General features: G+C 42.4%; 2 protein-coding genes and 1 long non-coding RNA gene across 3 annotated transcripts; all 3 read left to right on the top strand.

Annotated features, from left to right (window-relative positions):
* Positions 1-1,216: 1,216 nt before the first annotated feature.
* LOC308290443 (uncharacterized protein) lies at positions 1,217-11,237 on the top strand (the record flags this gene model as incomplete). Its single annotated transcript, XM_080732278.1, has 7 exons — positions 1,217-1,264; positions 2,682-2,821; positions 3,522-3,620; positions 6,271-6,381; positions 7,397-7,507; positions 10,195-10,305; positions 11,216-11,237. Exons 2-7 carry the CDS (start codon positions 2,700-2,702, stop codon positions 11,235-11,237), a joined length of 576 nt encoding a protein of 191 aa, XP_080588404.1. The 5' UTR covers positions 1,217-1,264; positions 2,682-2,699.
* Positions 11,238-11,328: 91 nt separating this feature from the next.
* On the top strand, positions 11,329-16,113 carry LOC308295101. Its single transcript, XR_013962550.1, has 4 exons — positions 11,329-11,431; positions 12,993-13,103; positions 15,670-15,767; positions 16,076-16,113. It is a non-coding gene; the product is annotated as an uncharacterized lncRNA (long non-coding RNA).
* Positions 16,114-16,149: 36 nt separating this feature from the next.
* On the top strand, positions 16,150-17,919 carry LOC308290450 (protein NLRC3-like; the record flags this gene model as incomplete). Its single annotated transcript, XM_080732292.1, has 1 exon — positions 16,150-17,919. A coding segment is annotated over one exon (1,770 nt), but the record flags the coding sequence as incomplete, so codon positions are not given.
* Positions 17,920-18,755: the final 836 nt, after the last annotated feature.

Consider the following 18,755-nt stretch of genomic DNA (forward strand, 5'->3'; position numbering starts at 1 on the left):
AGGTTTAGAACCACTGCCTTATTGACTGTGTTTCATTTATTTATTCAAAGGCACATTTTTCTTTTTGACTAAAACTATTGACTAAAACTAGACTAAAACCTTTGTTTGGGTTCGTCGACTAAAACTTGACTAAAACCTTTTGAGTTTCAATATAAAAAAGCTGTAATTTATGGGGAAAATCGCAATAATCGTGATTCGAATCGCAAATCGCAGGAAAGCGCAATTAATTGTGATATAATCGAATCGTCACCCAATGAATCGAAATCGAATCGAATCGGGAAAAAGTGAATCGTCACAGGCCTAGTTAAAATATGATTATTTGGGGGGTCGCGGTCTGAAAAGGTTGAGAACCACTGGGCTATAGTGTTCCTACAGTAAAAAGACAACAAATGCATGGCGTTGTATTTGAACTTGTTTTCATGCAGGGTGAATCCTGTCCTCACGTCAGTCAGCCCAATGATCTTCTATTGTTTGTTTAAACACTGACTACAATCATAGCATAGGCTACTCATAACATAATAACCTGGGGGTTGGAATGAGAGTATGACTGTATGAGACATGTGGGATTTGCCCACCTCGTTCCCTGACTATTATGTGTTGGTTCCTCTGTGTAGAATAGATGACATCATATCATCTAATTCAGTGGTTCTCAAACTTTTCAGGCAGCAACCCCCCAAATAATCATATTTGAACTGGGGACCCCCCTCAGGGGGGTCCCTGCACAAGCACTTGGAATTATAGGAGTTGGCAGTTGGCAGACCCGATCTGTTCCATTGTGAAAATAGCAGATCTACATGCTCTGTGAGCATTTAGATCTGCTATTTTCACAATGTCTGCCTCTAATATTTGACCATTTGACCAATGTTTGACCAGAGGTACTAAAAAGGTCTTTAAAGTCTTTAAATTGTCACTTTATAAATGTGAGATACACTTATAAATTATAAGACGAACATACATTATAAGTTATGATGTATGTTGGTCTGTTAACTGTTGAGAGAGAAAACAATGTTAACATTTAGCTAAACGTCTGGGGACCCCCCCAAACAATTTGGGGGTCCCGACCCGCAGGTTGAGAACCACTGATCTAACTGACTGTAGCCCTAGAGCTGTAGAGGCGGGTCAAAGTCACAGTATAAGGAAATGAAAGGCACAGCGTATCTCAGGGAGCCATTTTGAGACACGACAACAACTGTGAACTTGACAGTGAGGACAACATGTGAGGAAGACAAAACAAAACACAATAAGGACCAAAAGCTAACGTAAAGTAGGTGTTGTTGTTTTAATATTCACTACTAGAACCACTTGGTTCTCACAGGAACAGTTTATAGGCTACTTTATGCTTCTGGTTTCTACTAAAGCTACCACTCCCTGTTGTCTAGTCTGCCTGTCTGTACTTGTTCTCTGTGGTTAATCTGGTTATGAATCTTATGATTGATGTCACCAGCAAAATACTTATTTAGACAGAGCAGAAAATTATGACATAATTATGTTATTATTTAACCCTATAAGTGATGTGTGTATTTGGTATAATTATTTATGACCTTTTATGACGGAAAACCTGCTGCTTCAGCGTTGCACTCTGCAGTCTTTTCCCACTCGGCTGAAACCTTGTTGGTTTCATTGTGAGTGTAAGTGTCATCCAGTCTAGAGCCCGCCTGCTGTATCCTGTTATCTGTAGTGTAGACACACACACACGCACGCACGCACGCACACACAGTGTTTCCGTTGCAGACCACATGTGCAACATGCAGAGAGCAGGCTGCTGCTTGCTCCCTGCTTCTCTTGAATATAAACCACGTGGTTGAGAGGAAGTTGTTTTAAGGATGTGGTTTGGTTTCCTTTTGACTATTTAATGTTTGTGAATGTGGTAAGCTATTTTACAATTAACACATTTACAATAAAAACAATCCAATCAAGAAAAAATATGTATATTTTAAATATTTTAATACAAAGGAACTGTTGAACTATCCGACATCTCAAAGCTGCCAGCAGTCCATGACTTGGTTTAGTGAATGAAACATTATTTTAACCAGGGTAAAGTATGTTAATCAATAGTATTATTAACATGATATTCAAAGGTCTACCTTGTTCTGTTGGAACATGAGTGTCTCCCTGTTCTTCTATTGTGATATTTCAATTCTGTGGTGCAGTAGGACACCTGTTGGTTGACAAGAGCTACTGCATGCATCTGCATCTACTGTAGTCTCATCATTATGATGGTGATATTGTTGTTCATCTACTGTAGTCTCAGCATTATGATGGTGATATTGTTGTTCATCTACTGTAGTCTCAGCATTATGATGGTGATATTTTTGTTCATCTACTGTAGTCTCATCATTATGATGGTGATATTGTTGTTCATCTACTGTAGTCTCAGCATTATGATGGTGATATTGTTGCCTCATAGCAGCTCACAGTTAATATTTCAACGTATCATCCTATGTCAATGTCATATTAATAATACAGAATGAGATTGAAATATTACTGACACTGTTCTAGAAGTGTGTGTGTGTGTGTGTGTGTGTGTGTGTGTGTGTGTGTGTGTGTGTGTGTGTGTGTGTGTGTGTGTGTGTGTGTGTGTGTGTGTGTGTGTGTGTGTGTGTGTGTGTGTGTGTGTGTGTGTGTGTGTGTTTTGTACATTCATTCATTAATCATTTACTATTTTCTGCTAACCTTGACAGGTTAAATAAAGACCAAAGATGAGTGAGTGTGTGGAGAGAGAGGAGGAGGAGGAGGGAAGAGACAAACATCTCATCCACAGAGCAGAGTCTCCAACAGCCAGCTGTGGGTCTAAAGATGAACCTGGACCTCCACGCTTAAAGTAAGACAATCCTCCTCCACACACAATGGCAGTGGTGTAAAGTAACTAAGTACATTTACTTAAGTTCTGTTCTTAAGTACACTTTTGAGGTATTCATGGGTATTTCCAATTTTACTTCTACTCCACTACATCTTGGATTTTACTTTTACTCCACTACAATTATTTGACAACCTTAGTTATGGCTTTTTAAGAAAGTCCAAAGCAAAGCCCATAGACCTTATTCACACTGCGGCCATCTTGTATCACATGACCACATGGGGTGGCAGCCTGCATTACAAACCATTGTAAACAATGGAGCGATGGTCCCAAAATATGAGTTTTGTTCAACCAATTTCTTTTGACCAAATTGACAAATGGGCAGATGACAACATCAACATCCCCTAAAGGATTAAAATAATCCGCAATATTCATTGCAATATTACTCTGTGCAAAGACTTGCTACAGTATCTGTGCAGACTAGTGCTTGCTCTGCCATCATATTAACTTACTGTATCGTGATTTTTGCATATTAATCAAGAACAATTTAACATCAAATAGTTAATATAACGGTGATTTATTTTGAGGCTGGAGATGTGGGGGGGGGGGGGGGGGGGATTGGGAAATGATCTGAACTTTCCTCCACTTGGAGACATCATCTGCTCCGGCCCCTAACATTATCATTCAGGACATGATCATTGTATGAATATTGTTGTGATTCCAGAAGAGCAGAGTCTCCAACACCCAGCTGTGTGTCTATGAAGAGTGACGCGTCTATGGGAATACCTCCTGTCTTCAGTGAACCTGGACCTCCACACTCACAGTATGTCAATCCTCCTGAGCTTCTTAAACTGTAGCTTACTGTATGTGGGAGCCACGGGAGAAGAGAAACACTCCCATTTCTAGTGATATTTTATCAGAGAACAAGAACACGATTCCTGGGCAGAATCTCCACTTTTGTCAACAAAAGTGCCCTCAGGACTCTTGCTGGGGCCCTCATTCAGTCCCACTTTGACTACGCTTGCACCTCATGGTACTCCAACATCAAAGAATCACTAAAGCTCCAAACCTCCCAAAACAAACTGATTGGGCTACTTCTCGACCTGGGGCCCATGACCCATGTTTCTCCCACACATTTTGCTAGCCTAAGATGGCTCTGCGTTGAAGACAGAGTTAAACAACTAAAAATGGGAGTGACTTTAAAAATAGTCAACGTAAATCTGCCCTCCATCCCCTAAGTACCCGCATATCTGACCAAACATCTCCAAAAAGTTAGCGACACCCACAACCACTAGGCCTGGGGCGGTATCGTCATTTTGTTACCGCGATTACCGTCTTCCCATTTACCGCCGGTACTGCGGTAATTACCGCACCCCCGTATCTATTAATTAAGGTTCGGCGATAAGCCAAAATATTGCAATCATCTTCCCAAAAGTCGCCTCTCCACAGCCTGACTGCCCGAGTTATACTTCTCCGTACATCACAGCGGGTATGGCTTTGAAAGGAGCAGATCTACAAGCTCACAACACATCGCATCCGAGACGCGTTCTGAGCTTTTAGATCTGCACTGTCGGGTTACCATAGTAACGTAGGCTAGCTACTTGGGCTTTTCAGACACAAACAGCTGTGTGAACAAACCAGAAGAAGACGGGTAGTCAGATCGTGTACAGTGATTCTGTAAACTCACGTCACGTCTCAACTCTCAAATCGCAGTGATTGAGTGCTGCTATACAGGTTTTAGTTACAAGACTTGACAGAAAAGGTTATAAAATCGCAGACGCGCCGCCGGACGGGGCACAACGTGCGACGCGGTGGAAAAAGTAAAATAGTTTCATTTTCGGTTTTAGTCCACGCGGCCCGCCCTCCGCCAGTAATCCGTATGAATAAAAAAAATATATGCCACAACACAAGATTAACATCCTTGTGTCGAGTGGATTACAGAGAAAGTTTATGCTGCTCCGTCATAGTTGTGCTCCGTACTCTCCTGCCCTGTGCACTGTGTGCAGGTCTGTGTCTGAGTGACATGTGGCTTCCAAACATGTGGTACACGGCCCAGAGCAGAGCGGCATGGAGCGCATGCGGTCCTCGCTTCTCCACCGTTTTAAAACTCGCTTGTTTTCCAATGAAAATATACCTTTTTTGTCTTTTTTACCGCGGTAAGCACACTGACACCGCGGTAGAACTCGGTATAGCGCGGTACGGCGGTACGGCGGTTACCGCCCCCAACTCTAACAACCACAACACCAGAGGGAGCGCACACAATGACCTGATAACACAAATCCATAAGAGAGATATGGGTAAATTCTCCTTCTACAACACTGCCACCCAGGTGTGGAATTCCTTGACTACCTCCCTTAAAACATGTAGCTCGCTGGCATCCTTCAAAACTGCCCTGAAAACTTACCTTTCATGAGGCCAGAGAAGGAGGTAGTTATCACTTCTCCCATAGACAGGTGAAAACTCACCTTTCAGGAGGCCAGAGAAGGAGGTAGTTATCACTTCTCCCATAGACAGGTGAAAACTCACCTTTCAGGGGGCCAGAGAAGGAGGTAGTTGTCACTTCTCCCATAGACGGGTGAAAACTCACCTTTCAGGAGGCCAGAGAAGGAGGTAGTTGTCACTTCTCCCATAGACAGGCCAGAAGTGAGCACCCCCACCTTTACCTTAGCCCCACCCCCTTGTTTCCCCAATCCTGTACATATAGTGTTTTTATAACTGTGATATTATTGAATGTTTTCTTTGCTTGCTATTTATTATAATTAAATACTGAGGGCTTTCAAAAATAAAAAAGACCGTAAAAGGTCTTATTTGAGATGTTCCTTTTAGGCAGGGTGTTTAACTGTACTTGTACTGTACTACATTTATATTGTATTGACTATACTTTTACTGTTCTCCATTTTTGTCTAACCAGTAAGACTCCCTAATCGGGAGATAAGCGACCGTCAGGTCGCAGCGTGATTTTAGGGCAAAATGTGTAGGAGCAGTGTCCAAAAATGTGATGGTGGCGCTATATGGGAAAGATCCATGTTGATGAGATGAGTGTAGACATACTGTGTACCGATTTGCGTGATTTTAGGGCAAAATCTGTAGGAGTAGTGTCCAAAAAAAGTGTTTTAAAAATCGGCCTGAAGGTGGCGCTAAATGGGACAAATCCATGTTGATGACATGAGTGTAGACATACTGTGTACCGATTTGCGTGATTTTTGGCCAAAGATTGTAGGAGCTGTGTCCATAAATGTGTTTTGCAAGAACTGGCCTCATGGTGGCGCTATAAGAGGGTCATGTGAGCATTGATTTGGCATGGATCGGGGCAACGGTTGCGGAGATATGAGCAGGGGAAAAGTGTGATGTGTGACAGACAGACAGACAGACAGACAGACAGACAGCTGGTCGAGGTTTTAACAATACAGAATCTATAACAAACAGACTCTTTCATTCACATGATCATTGTATGAATATTGTTGTGATTCCAGAAGTCTTCACCACAGAGCAGAGTCTCCAACACCCAGCTGTGTGTCTATGAAGAGTGATGCGTCTATGAGAACACCTCCTGTCTTCAGTGAACCTGGACCTCCACACACACAGTATGTCAATCCTCCTATTATACAATACACACTATGCAAACTTCTAATAAAGTCTTCAAACTATAACACTATACAATATACACAACGCTATAAAACAACAAAGTAATGTGACAATAATGTGCAAATAATGGATAAAAACAAGACACAGTCTAATAATCCCCTTTCAAGCTTTATTCATAGCAGTGGTTCTCAACCTTTTCAGGCCGTGAACCCCAAAATAATCATATTTGAATCGGAGACCCCCAAAATAATCATATTTGAACTGGAGAACTCAAAATAATCGTATTTGAACTGGAGACCCCAAAATAATCATATTTGAATCAGAGACCCCCAAAATAATCATATTTGAACTGGAGAACCCAAAATAATCGTATTTGAACTGGAGACCCCAAAATAATCGTATTTGAAATGGAGACCCCAAAATAATCATATTTGAATCGGGGGACCCCATACCCTGACTTGCAATGTAGTAGTTGAGGCATTACATTTAGTTTCACTTGGTTCCATATATACAGTAAATAGAGTGAACATAGAAGATCTACAAGCTGACAATGCCTTGAGATGTGAGGTGTTGTGAGCTTGTAGATCGGCTATTTTCAACATCCTTGCTTCTATTTGACAATCTGTCTAATTTGACCATTTCTTCCTTTTTTGTATAGTTTGTTGATTACCATTCACAGCGTCAGAATGGACACGTATGACAATAACGTTCATCAAACGGAAACAAAGAACGTTCAGTTCACATTCGTCCAAAATATGAACGTGTTCATGAACGATCATTCATTGAGCGTGTTCGGGTACAACCCTGATATTATGTACACTCATGTTGATTTACTGTATGGCTCTATTTTAATACATTTTACTGCTTTCCAGTGATATTTTATCACAATGTTTTTCCTGTTACTTCAAGATGGAGTTTTACTCTCTTGTAAAATACAATGTAACAATACAGAATCTATAACAAACAGACTCTTTCATTCACATGATCATTGTATGAATATTGTTGTGATTCCAGAAGTGTTGACCACAGAGCAGAGTCTCCAACACCCAGCTGTGTGTCTATGAAGAGTGACGCGTCTATGGGAATACCTCCTGTCTTCAGTGAACCTGGACCTCCACACACACAGTATGTCAATCCTCTAGAGCTTCTTAAACTGTAGCTTACTGTATGTGGTAGCCGCGGGTGAAGAGAAACACTCCCATTTCTAGTGATATTTTATCAGAGAACAAGAACACGATTCCTGAGCAGAATCTCCAATGTTGTCAACAAAAGTGCCCCTGAGGGCACTTTTGTTGACAACATTGGAGATTGCTGGGCCCTCATTCAGTCCCACTTTGACTACGCTTGCACCTCATGGTACTCCAACATCAAAGAATCACTAAAGACTAAGCTCCAAACCTCCCAAAACAAACTGATTGGGCTACTTCTCGACCTGGGGCCCATGACCCATGTTTCTCCCACACATTTTGCTAGCCTAAGATGGCTCTGCGTTGAAGACAGAGTTAAACAACTAAAAATGGGAGTGACTTTAAAAATAGTCAACGTAAATCTGCCCTCCATCCCCTAAGTACCCGCATATCTGACCAAACATCTCCAAAAAGTTAGCGACACCCACAACCACTAGGCCTGGGGCGGTATCGTCATTTTGTTACCGCGATTACCGTCTTCCCATTTACCGCCGGTACTGCGGTAATTACCGCACCCCCGTATCTATTAATTAAGGTTCGGCGATAAGCCAAAATATTGCAATCATCTTCCCAAAAGTCGCCTCTCCACAGCCTGACTGCCCGAGTTATACTTCTCCGTACATCACAGCGGGTATGGCTTTGAAAGGAGCAGATCTACAAGCTCACAACACATCGCATCCGAGACGCGTTCTGAGCTTTTAGATCTGCACTGTCGGGTTACCATAGTAACGTAGGCTAGCTACTTGGGCTTTTCAGACACAAACAGCTGTGTGAACAAACCAGAAGAAGACGGGTAGTCAGATCGTGTACAGTGATTCTGTAAACTCACGTCACGTCTCAACTCTCAAATCGCAGTGATTGAGTGCTGCTATATACAGGTTTTAGTTACAAGACTTGACAGAAAAGGTTATAAAATCGCAGACGCGCCGCCGGACGGGGCACAACGTGCGACGCGGTGGAAAAAGTAAAATAGTTTCATTTTCGGTTTTAGTCCACGCGGCCCGCGCTCCGCCAGTAATCCGTATGAATAAAAAATATATATGCCACAACACAAGATTAACATCCTTGTGTCGAGTGGATTACAGAGAAAGTTTATGCTGCTCCGTCATAGTTGTGCTCCGTACTCTCCTGCCCTGTGCACTGTGTGCAGGTCTGTGTCTGAGTGACATGTGGCTTCCAAACATGTGATACACGGCCCAGAGCAGAGCGGCATGGAGCGCATGCGGTCCTCGCTTCTCCACCGTTTTAAAACTCGCTTGTTTTCCAATGAAAATATACCTTTTTTGTCTTTTTTACCGCGGTAAGCACACTGACACCGCGGTAGAACTCGGTATAGCGCGGTACGGCGGTACGGCGGTACGGCGGTTACCGCCCCCAACCCTAACAACCACAACACCAGAGGGAGCGCACACAATGACCTGATAACACAAATCCATAAGAGAGATATGGGTAAATTCTCCTTCTACAACACTGCCACCCAGGTGTGGAATTCCTTGACTACCTCCCTTAAAACATGTAGCTCGCTGGCATCCTTCAAAACTGCCCTGAAAACTTACCTTTCATGAGGCCAGAGAAGGAGGTAGTTATCACTTCTCCCATAGACAGGTGAAAACTCACCTTTCAGGAGGCCAGAGAAGGAGGTAGTTATCACTTCTCCCATAGACAGGTGAAAACTCACCTTTCAGGGGGCCAGAGAAGGAGGTAGTTGTCACTTCTCCCATAGACAGGTGAAAACTCACCTTTCAGGAGGCCAGAGAAGGAGGTAGTTGTCACTTCTCCCATAGACAGGCCAGAAGTGAGCACCCCCACCTTTACCTTAGCCCCACCCCCTTGTTTCCCCAAACCTGTACATATAGTGTTTTTATAACTGTGATATTATTGAATGTTTTCTTTGCTTGCTATTTATTATAATTAAATACTGAGGGCTTTCAAAAATAAAAAAGACCGTAAAAGGTCTTATTTGAGATGTTCCTTTTAGGCAGGGTGTTTAACTGTACTTGTACTGTACTACATTTATATTGTATTGACTATACTTTTACTGTTCTCCATTTTTGTCTAACCAGTAAGACTCCCTAATCGGGAGATAAGCGACCGTCAGGTCGCAGCGTGATTTTAGGGCAAAATGTGTAGGAGCAGTGTCCAAAAATGTGATGGTGGCGCTATATGGGAAAGATCCATGTTGATGAGATGAGTGTAGACATACTGTGTACCGATTTGCGTGATTTTAGGGCAAAATCTGTAGGAGTAGTGTCCAAAAAAAGTGTTTTAAAAATCGGCCTGAAGGTGGCGCTAAATGGGACAAATCCATGTTGATGACATGAGTGTAGACATACTGTGTACCGATTTGCGTGATTTTTGGCCAAAGATTGTAGGAGCTGTGTCCATAAATGTGTTTTGCAAGAACTGGCCTCATGGTGGCGCTATAAGAGGGTCATGTGAGCATTGATTTGGCATGGATCAGGGCAACGGTTGCGGAGATATGAGCAGGGGAAAAGTGTGATGTGTGACAGACAGACAGACAGACAGACAGACAGACAGCTGGTCGAGGTTTTAACAATACAGAATCTATAACAAACAGACTCTTTCATTCACATGATCATTGTATGAATATTGTTGTGATTCCAGAAGTCTTCACCACAGAGCAGAGTCTCCAACACCCAGCTGTGTGTCTATGAAGAGTGATGCGTCTATGAGAACACCTCCTGTCTTCAGTGAACCTGGACCTCCACACACACAGTATGTCAATCCTCCTATTATACAATACACACTATGCAAACTTCTAATAAAGTCTTCAAACTATAACACTATACAATATACACAACGCTATAAAACAACAAAGTAATGTGACAATAATGTGCAAATAATGGATAAAAACAAGACACAGTCTAATAATCCCCTTTCAAGCTTTATTCATAGCAGTGGTTCTCAACCTTTTCAGGCCGTGAACCCCAAAATAATCATATTTGAATCGGAGACCCCCAAAATAATCATATTTGAACTGGAGAACTCAAAATAATCGTATTTGAACTGGAGACCCCAAAATAATCATATTTGAATCAGAGACCCCCAAAATAATCATATTTGAACTGGAGAACCCATAATAATCGTATTTGAACTGGAGACCCCAAAATAATCGTATTTGAAATGGAGACCCCAAAATAATCATATTTGAATCGGGGGACCCCATACCCTGACTTGCAATGTAGTAGTTGAGGCATTACATTTAGTTTCACTTGGTTCCATATATACAGTAAATAGAGTGAACATAGAAGATCTACAAGCTGACAATGCCTTGAGATGTGAGGTGTTGTGAGCTTGTAGATCGGCTATTTTCAACATCCTTGCTTCTATTTGACAATCTGTCTAATTTGACCATTTCTTCCTTTTTTGTATAGTTTGTTGATTACCATTCACAGCGTCAGAATGGACACGTATGACAATAACGTTCATCAAACGGAAACAAAGAACGTTCAGTTCACATTCGTCCAAAATATGAACGTGTTCATGAACGATCATTCATTGAGCGTGTTCGGGTACAACCCTGATATTATGTACACTCATGTTGATCTACTGTATGGCTCTATTTTAATACATTTTACTGCTTTCCAGTGATATTTTATCACAATGTTTTTCCTGTTACTTCAAGATGGAGTTTTACTCTCTTGTAAAATACAATGTAACAATACAGAATCTATAACAAACAGACTCTTTCATTCACATGATCATTGTATGAATATTGTTGTGATTCCAGAAGTGTTGACCACAGAGCAGAGTCTCCAACACCCAGCTGTGTGTCTATGAAGAGTGACGCGTCTATGGGAATACCTCCTGTCTTCAGTGAACCTGGACCTCCACACACACAGTATGTCAATCCTCTAGAGCTTCTTAAACTGTAGCTTACTGTATGTGGTAGCCGCGGGTGAAGAGAAACACTCCCATTTCTAGTGATATTTTATCAGAGAACAAGAACACGATTCCTGAGCAGAATCTCCAATGTTGTCAACAAAAGTGCCCCTGAGGGCACTTTTGTTGACAACATTGGAGATTGCTGGGCCCTCATTCAGTCCCACTTTGACTACGCTTGCACCTCATGGTACTCCAACATCAAAGAATCACTAAAGACTAAGCTCCAAACCTCCCAAAACAAACTGATTGGGCTACTTCTCGACCTGGGGCCCATGACCCATGTTTCTCCCACACATTTTGCTAGCCTAAGATGGCTCTGTGTTGAAGACAGAGTTAAACAACTAAAAATGGGAGTGACTTTAAAAATAGTCAACGCAAATCTGCCCTTCATCCCCTAAGTACCCGCATATCTGACCAAACATCTCCAAAAAGTTAGCGACACCCACAACCACTACACCAGAGGGAGCGCAGCAGCGCACACAATGTTCTGATAACACAAACAAATATGGGTAAATTCTCCTTCTACAACACTGCCACCCAGGTGTGGAATTCCTTGACTACCTCCCTTAAAACATGTAGCTCGCTGGCATCCTTCAAAACTGCCCTGAAAACTCACCTTTCAGGAGGCCAGAGAAGGCGGTAGTTATCACTTCTCCCATAGACAGGTGAAAACTCACCTTTCAGGAGGCCAGAGAAGGAGGTAGTTATCAATCACTTCTCCCATAGACAGGTGAAAACTCACCTTTCAGGAGGCCAGAGAAGGAGGTAGTTATCACTTCTCCCATAGACAGGTGAAAACTCACCTTTCAGGAGGCCAGAGAAGGAGGTAGTTATCACTTTTCCCATAGACAGGTGAAAACTCACCTTTCAGGAGGCCAGAGAAGGAGGTAGTTATCACTTCTCTCATAGACAGGTGAAAACTCACCTTTCAGGAGGCCAGAGAAGGAGGTAGTTATCACTTCTCCCATAGACAGGTGAAAACTGACCTTTCAGGAGGCCAGATAAGGAGGTAGTTATCACTTCTCCCATAGACAGGTGAAAACTCACCTTTCAGGAGGCCAGAGAAGGAGGTAGTTATCACTTCTCCCATAGACAGGCCAGAAGTGAGCACCCCCACCTTTACCTTAGCCCCACCCCCTAGTTTCCCCAATCCTGTACATATAGTGTTTTTATAACTGTGATATTATTGAATGTTATCTTTGCTTGCTATTCATTATGTCCATGGATTAAATACTCAGGGCTTTCATCGTAAAAAAGACCGTAAAAGGTCTTATTTGAGATGTTCCTTTTGGGCAGGGTGTTTAACTGTACTTGTACTGTACTACATTTCAATTGTATTGACTATACTTGTACTGTTCTCCATTTTTGTCTAATAAAATAATCAATCATAATGTTTTTCATGTTACTTCAACATGGAGTTTTACTCTCTTGTAAAATGCAATGTAACAATACAGAATCTATAACAAACAGACTCTTTCATTCACATGATCATTGTATGAATATTGTTGTGATTCCAGAAGTGTTGACCACAGAGCAGAGTCTCCAACACCCAGCTGTGTGTCTATGAAGAGTGACGCGTCTATGGGAATACCTCCTGTCTTCAGTGAACCTGGACCTCCACACACACAGTATGTCAATCCTCCTGAGCTTCTTAACATGTCAACACGTACAGAGCAATGAATGTGTTGAGCAAAACTACTCTGCCTGCTCATAACCTTCTGTAGTTTACCATGACTCTCTGGGAGTTTAAATGTCAGAGCAAGAAAGGAAACCTCAACCCTCTTTAGTATAGAGAGAAGCTGGTAGTTTACATACACACCTCTAGTATAGAGAGGAGCTGGTAGTTTACATACACACCTCTAGTATAGAGAGGAGCTGGTAGTTTACATAAACACCTGTCACCCGTCCCGTGGTTCCCAACCTTTTTAGCCCAAGACCCAAAAGAGAAATTAAACGTTTGCCCGGTAGTCCGGGACCAAGCTAGTGAAAATAGTGGATCTACAAGCTCAAAATGTGTCGCTTTGTGCCACGTTGCGAGCTTGTAGATGAAGACATCCCTGAATAAATAAATAAAGTTAGTGCTGTGACCACAGTAACTACTACTTTATACTAATGATAATACAAATAATCTTCATTGTCCCCGAAGTGAAATTTGTCGCTGTCTTTTCAAACAAAAAAACAACACATAACACAACACAAACATATCACAATAACAGACCATCAGGTCCACACTGTACACAGAAAACCATCCTATCGACAGGGGCGGGGCAGTTTGTTTAGTGCAGTGATGACGGAGGAAACAAAACTAATGATAAACCAACCTTGTACCACTTCAGGGTTCTGTATCTTCACCCTGATGGCATGAGGTGGAAGTAGAGATACAGAGGATGATCAGTGTCATTATAGTTATTGATACAGAGGATGATCAGTGTTATTGATATAGTTATTGATACAGAGGATGATCAGTGTTATTGATATAGTTATTGATACAGAGGATGATCAGTGTCATTTAGTATTGAGTGCTAAGCGTGTGATGGTCTTATTGTTCATACATCTCTACTATCCAAAAGCACAAAAGGACAAGAATTGGGCAGAATACCAACAATAAGCCATGGAGAGTATAGGATATTGTTATAACAAACAGTTACAGACCAATAAACAAAAAGATAAATGTCTAAACCAGTCAAACAAAAAGTGCACAATAATATAAGGACATGACAAAGTGGACCCTGTTATTGTCTATTTATACCAACATCAAACAGTACAGAAACATCCATCAATCAGTGAAGAATGATTATGATAATGATTGTATTTATAGCATATTTCCAGACATCACAAAGTGCTTTACAGAGCAGGGTAAAAGAACAACATGATATGCATTTATTGACAATCTACAACAGGGGTGCCCAAAAGGTAGATGGTGATCTACAAGGGTTTGCAGGTAGACCACATAACATGCCTCTAAAAATATATAATTACAATATAAAATATATGTCAATATGACATCAAGAAGGGCCTGTCAGCTCCCTTTATGGCTTCTAAAGTAGGCAAACCTCCAATGCAATATTTTGTTCAAGAGTCAGTAGCATTACAAAGAACCCCAAACTGTACCACTTCCATACGGAATGGGATGAAGACATTTTCCCCAGTATTTACCATTTATTCAGCCTAAAATGTAACGCCAGTGCTGCTATTCCAAAGCCTCCCTCAGGCCCTCAGCTAAAATATTTTGGATGGGTAGATCATGTTGAGCTAGTCATTTTAAAAGTAGATCTCACTTCAAAAAAGTGTGGGCACCCCTGATCTACAACAAACGATCAGTGAATAAAAAGTAGACACACATTTTAAAATAGACACATGCAGATATTAAAAACTAGAAATGGCAGGAAGAATTTGAGACAAGCTGTGCTGTGAGCAGGGGTGTTGCACCAAATCCTGGGCCCTGGGTACAAGCATTCACTGTGGGCCCCCCATGAATGTTCTTCAGGGGAGGGGTTTAACCCATTTAGACGCATTATTACACATTATGTTGTGCTTTAACTATTGAAAAATAGCAGATCTACAGGCTCAAAGTGCGACACCGAGCACTGCCAGCTTGTAGATCTTCTATTTTTGAAAAATCTTGAAAATGTGTGCAAGTCTTTGAATAGTTTCTATGTCAGTGGTGCTCAAACTGTTTCATGTGAAGGACCCCCAAAATGATATGTATTTGGCCATGGACCCCCTTCTAAAAATATTTAGCAAAAGAAGAAAAATTTGAGTTACAAATGTTCGCTTAAAAATACATGTATTCAAAGATTTGCACACATGTTTACAACTGTTCAAAATAAATCTACAAGCTTGCAGCGCTGCACTTGGTGCCGCGCTGTGAGCTATATCTGCTATTTCTCAATAGCTAAAATAATTAAGGTCCCTCCACCTTGGGCCCTGGTAACTCAGTCCCACTTTCCCCCCCTTGTGACACCCCTGTCTGTGGGAGTCTCCAGGAGGCTCTTATCTGATGATCTGATGCTGAGCACAGGCTTGTAGGGTTCTAGCATGTCAGAGATAGAACTGGGATACTGTCTATTTACACATTTAAAAGTCATGAGTAAAGTCTTAAAATCTATTCTGGCACTAACAGGTAGCCTAACTAACAGTGGAGAGCAGATAAGATGGAGAATCTAATCCTAATAAAGTTCTTCATCTCCACAGAAAGAGGAAGAGGACTGAGCAGACGTCCAGATGTTCAGGAGAGACATTCACAACCACACCTGGACTGAAGACATCCAGTCAGACCAGCAATGGAAAAAGTAAGACTGGACACAATTTACAATAGGCTATTTAAATAGCACAAATTAAAAACAGAATAAAAATAGAAAAAACATTGTCAAATAGGGTAACATCTATCAACTCTGGACTAAAACAATTCAGATTAATATCTTTATTATCCCACGAGAGAAAACCAGTCGCCCAATTCAACATTATTATTTGATATTGGTTATGTTTCCCCTAATGTATGATATGATATTTAACACATTAATGATGTGTGTATACTTGTAAGAATGTAAAGTTATGAATGAAGCTGAATGTTTAAAATGTCTTCATTGTCTTCTCATAGCAGGTGTCAGTGTGCAGGAGGATTTAAAGGTTTATAAGATCACTTTGAACAGTCTGGATCGTGTGACAGACGTCACTGAAGTGCCCTCCCTCAGCAGCATCTTCACAGCGCTCTACATCACAGTGGGAGAGAGTGAAGGGGTTAATAACCAACATGAGGTCTACCAGCTTGAGACACTCTCCAAGAAGAACACCCTCCATGACCAACCAATCAACTGCTGTGACATCTTTAAGCCCCTCCTCGTTGGCAGAGAGACACCAATCAGAAGAGTTCTGACCAAGGGCGTCGCTGGCATTGGAAAAACCTTCTCTGTGCGTAAGGTCGCTCTGGACTGGGCAAAGGGTTTGGAAAATCAAGATGTCATTCTCCTGGTTCCCTTCTCATTCCGGGAGCTGAACTTGGTCAGAGATGAGCAGCACAGTCTTCTCTCACTGATCCATGTTTTCCATCCAACGTTGAAGAAGGTCACAGCAGAGCAGCTCGCTGTCTGGAAGGTTGGCTTCATCTTTGATGGTTTGGATGAAAGCAGGTTGTCCTTCAACTTCAACAATGACATCATCTCTGATGTCACAGTGACATCATCAGTGGACGGGCTGTTGACAAACGTCATCGAGGGGAATCTGCTCCCATTGGCTCTCATCTGGATAACCACCAGACCTGCAGCAGCCAATCAGATCCCTCCTGTATATGTTGACCTGGTGACAGAAGTACGAGGGTTCACCGATCCCCAGAAGGAGGAGTACTTCAGGAAGAGATTCAGTGATGAGGAGCTGGCCAGCAGAATCATCTCACACATGAAGACGTCAAAGAGCCTCCACATCATGTGTCACATCCCAGTCTTCTGTTGGATCAGCGCTACCGTTCTGGAGGACATGGTGAAGACAGACGAGACAGGACAGCTGCCCACGACCCTGACTGCCATGTGCTGCCACTTCCTGTTGGTCCAGACAAAGAGGAAGGAGCTGAAGTATGATGAGCCTCATGAGGGGGAAAGAAGAAACAAGAAAAGAAACAGAAAAGAGAGAGAGAATCAACAGAAGATGATGGAGACTGACAGGGATGTTCTTCTGAAGCTGGGCAGGCTGGCGTTTGAACATCTGGAGAAAGGCAGCATCATGTTCTACCAAGAAGACCTGGAAGAGTGTGGTCTGGATGTGAAAGACGCCTCGCTGTACTCAGGAGTGTGCACAGAGATCTTCAAAAGAGAGGGCGTGCTCTTCCAGAGAGCAGTCTACTGCTTTGTTCATCTGATCATCCAGGAGTTCCTGGCTGCAGTCTACCTGTTCCACTGTTTCACACAGAAGAACATGGAGGTACTGAAGACATTCCTGGGACGTGACAAATATGAACGTGAATACACCAGTGACTCCTTGGAGGACTTCCTGTCCGGAGCCAACCGTAAAGCCATATGGAGTAAGAATGGTCACCTGGACCTGTTTCTCCGCTTCCTTCATGGTCTCTCACTGCCGTCCAACCAGAGTCTGTTAGGAGGTCTACTGGTTCAGACACAGAACTGTCCAGAGAGCATCCAGAAAGCCATCAACAACCTGAAGACGATGCCGGGTGGTTCCTCTCCTGACAGATGTATCAACATCTTCCACTGTTTGATGGAGATGAACGACCACTCAGTGCATCAGGAGATCCAACAGTACCTGAAGTCAGGGGACAGATCAAAGACAGAACTGTCTCCAACCCAGTGTTCAGCTCTGGCCCACATGCTGCAGATGTCAGAGGATGTTCTGGAGGAGTTGGACCTGGACAAATACAACACATCAGAGGAGGGCCGAGGCAGACTCATCCCAGCTGTGAGGAACAGCAGAAAGGCTCGGTTAGTAGTCATGTGAATAGAAAACTTAGAACAGAAACAATGTGCTGTACCTTCACACCACTACACTATAACTAAACATGATAGTTAAATCAACAGTGATACGCACGCACGCACGCACGCACGCACGCACACACACACGCACACACACACACACACACACACACACACACACACACACACACACACACACAGGCTGGGTAGAATATTGGGTAGAGAGTGCTAGAATAAATTAAACGTTTAATTGATACAAACTGTGTGTGTGTGTGCGTGCATGTGTGTGTGTGTGTGTGTGTGTGGTTGTGTGTGTAGCACAAATAAAATATTTTCTTTCGGCCCACGACCTAGAGAAAGTAATCCATGCCCATGTCTCGTCAAGGCTGGATTACTGCAACACCGTTTACATAGGGGTTACAAACTCCACCCTCTCCCGCCTTCAGCTGGTACAGAAAGCTGCTGACTGGCACCCATAGACGGGACCACAGAGCTTTTTCTGTGGCTGGCCCAGCTCTCTGGAACAGCCTTCCATCAGACTTAAAACACACCTCTTCACCCTAGCATTTGAGCCCTAGACCCCTCCCTCCCTGTGCCTTTTATCTGTCATTGTTTTATATCTTAAATGTTTTGTTTTTATAGCTGTTCTTACAAGGTTTTAAATGTTTACAAATGTTTCTATTGTTTTTGCTTTGTATTGTATTTGCTTTTACTGCGTTCTCATGATGTACAGCACTTTGGTCAACCTGGTTGTTTTTAAATCTGCTTTATAAATAAATGGACTTGATGTGTGTGTGTGTGTGTGTGTGTGTGTGTGTGTGTGTGTGTGTGTGTGTGTGTGTGTGTGTGTGTGTGTGTGTG

The sequence above is a fragment of the Nannobrachium achirus genome (assembly GCF_963921795.1).
Source record: "Nannobrachium achirus genome assembly, chromosome: 1".
In the NCBI taxonomy this organism is placed as follows: Eukaryota; Metazoa; Chordata; class Actinopteri; order Myctophiformes; family Myctophidae; genus Nannobrachium; species Nannobrachium achirus.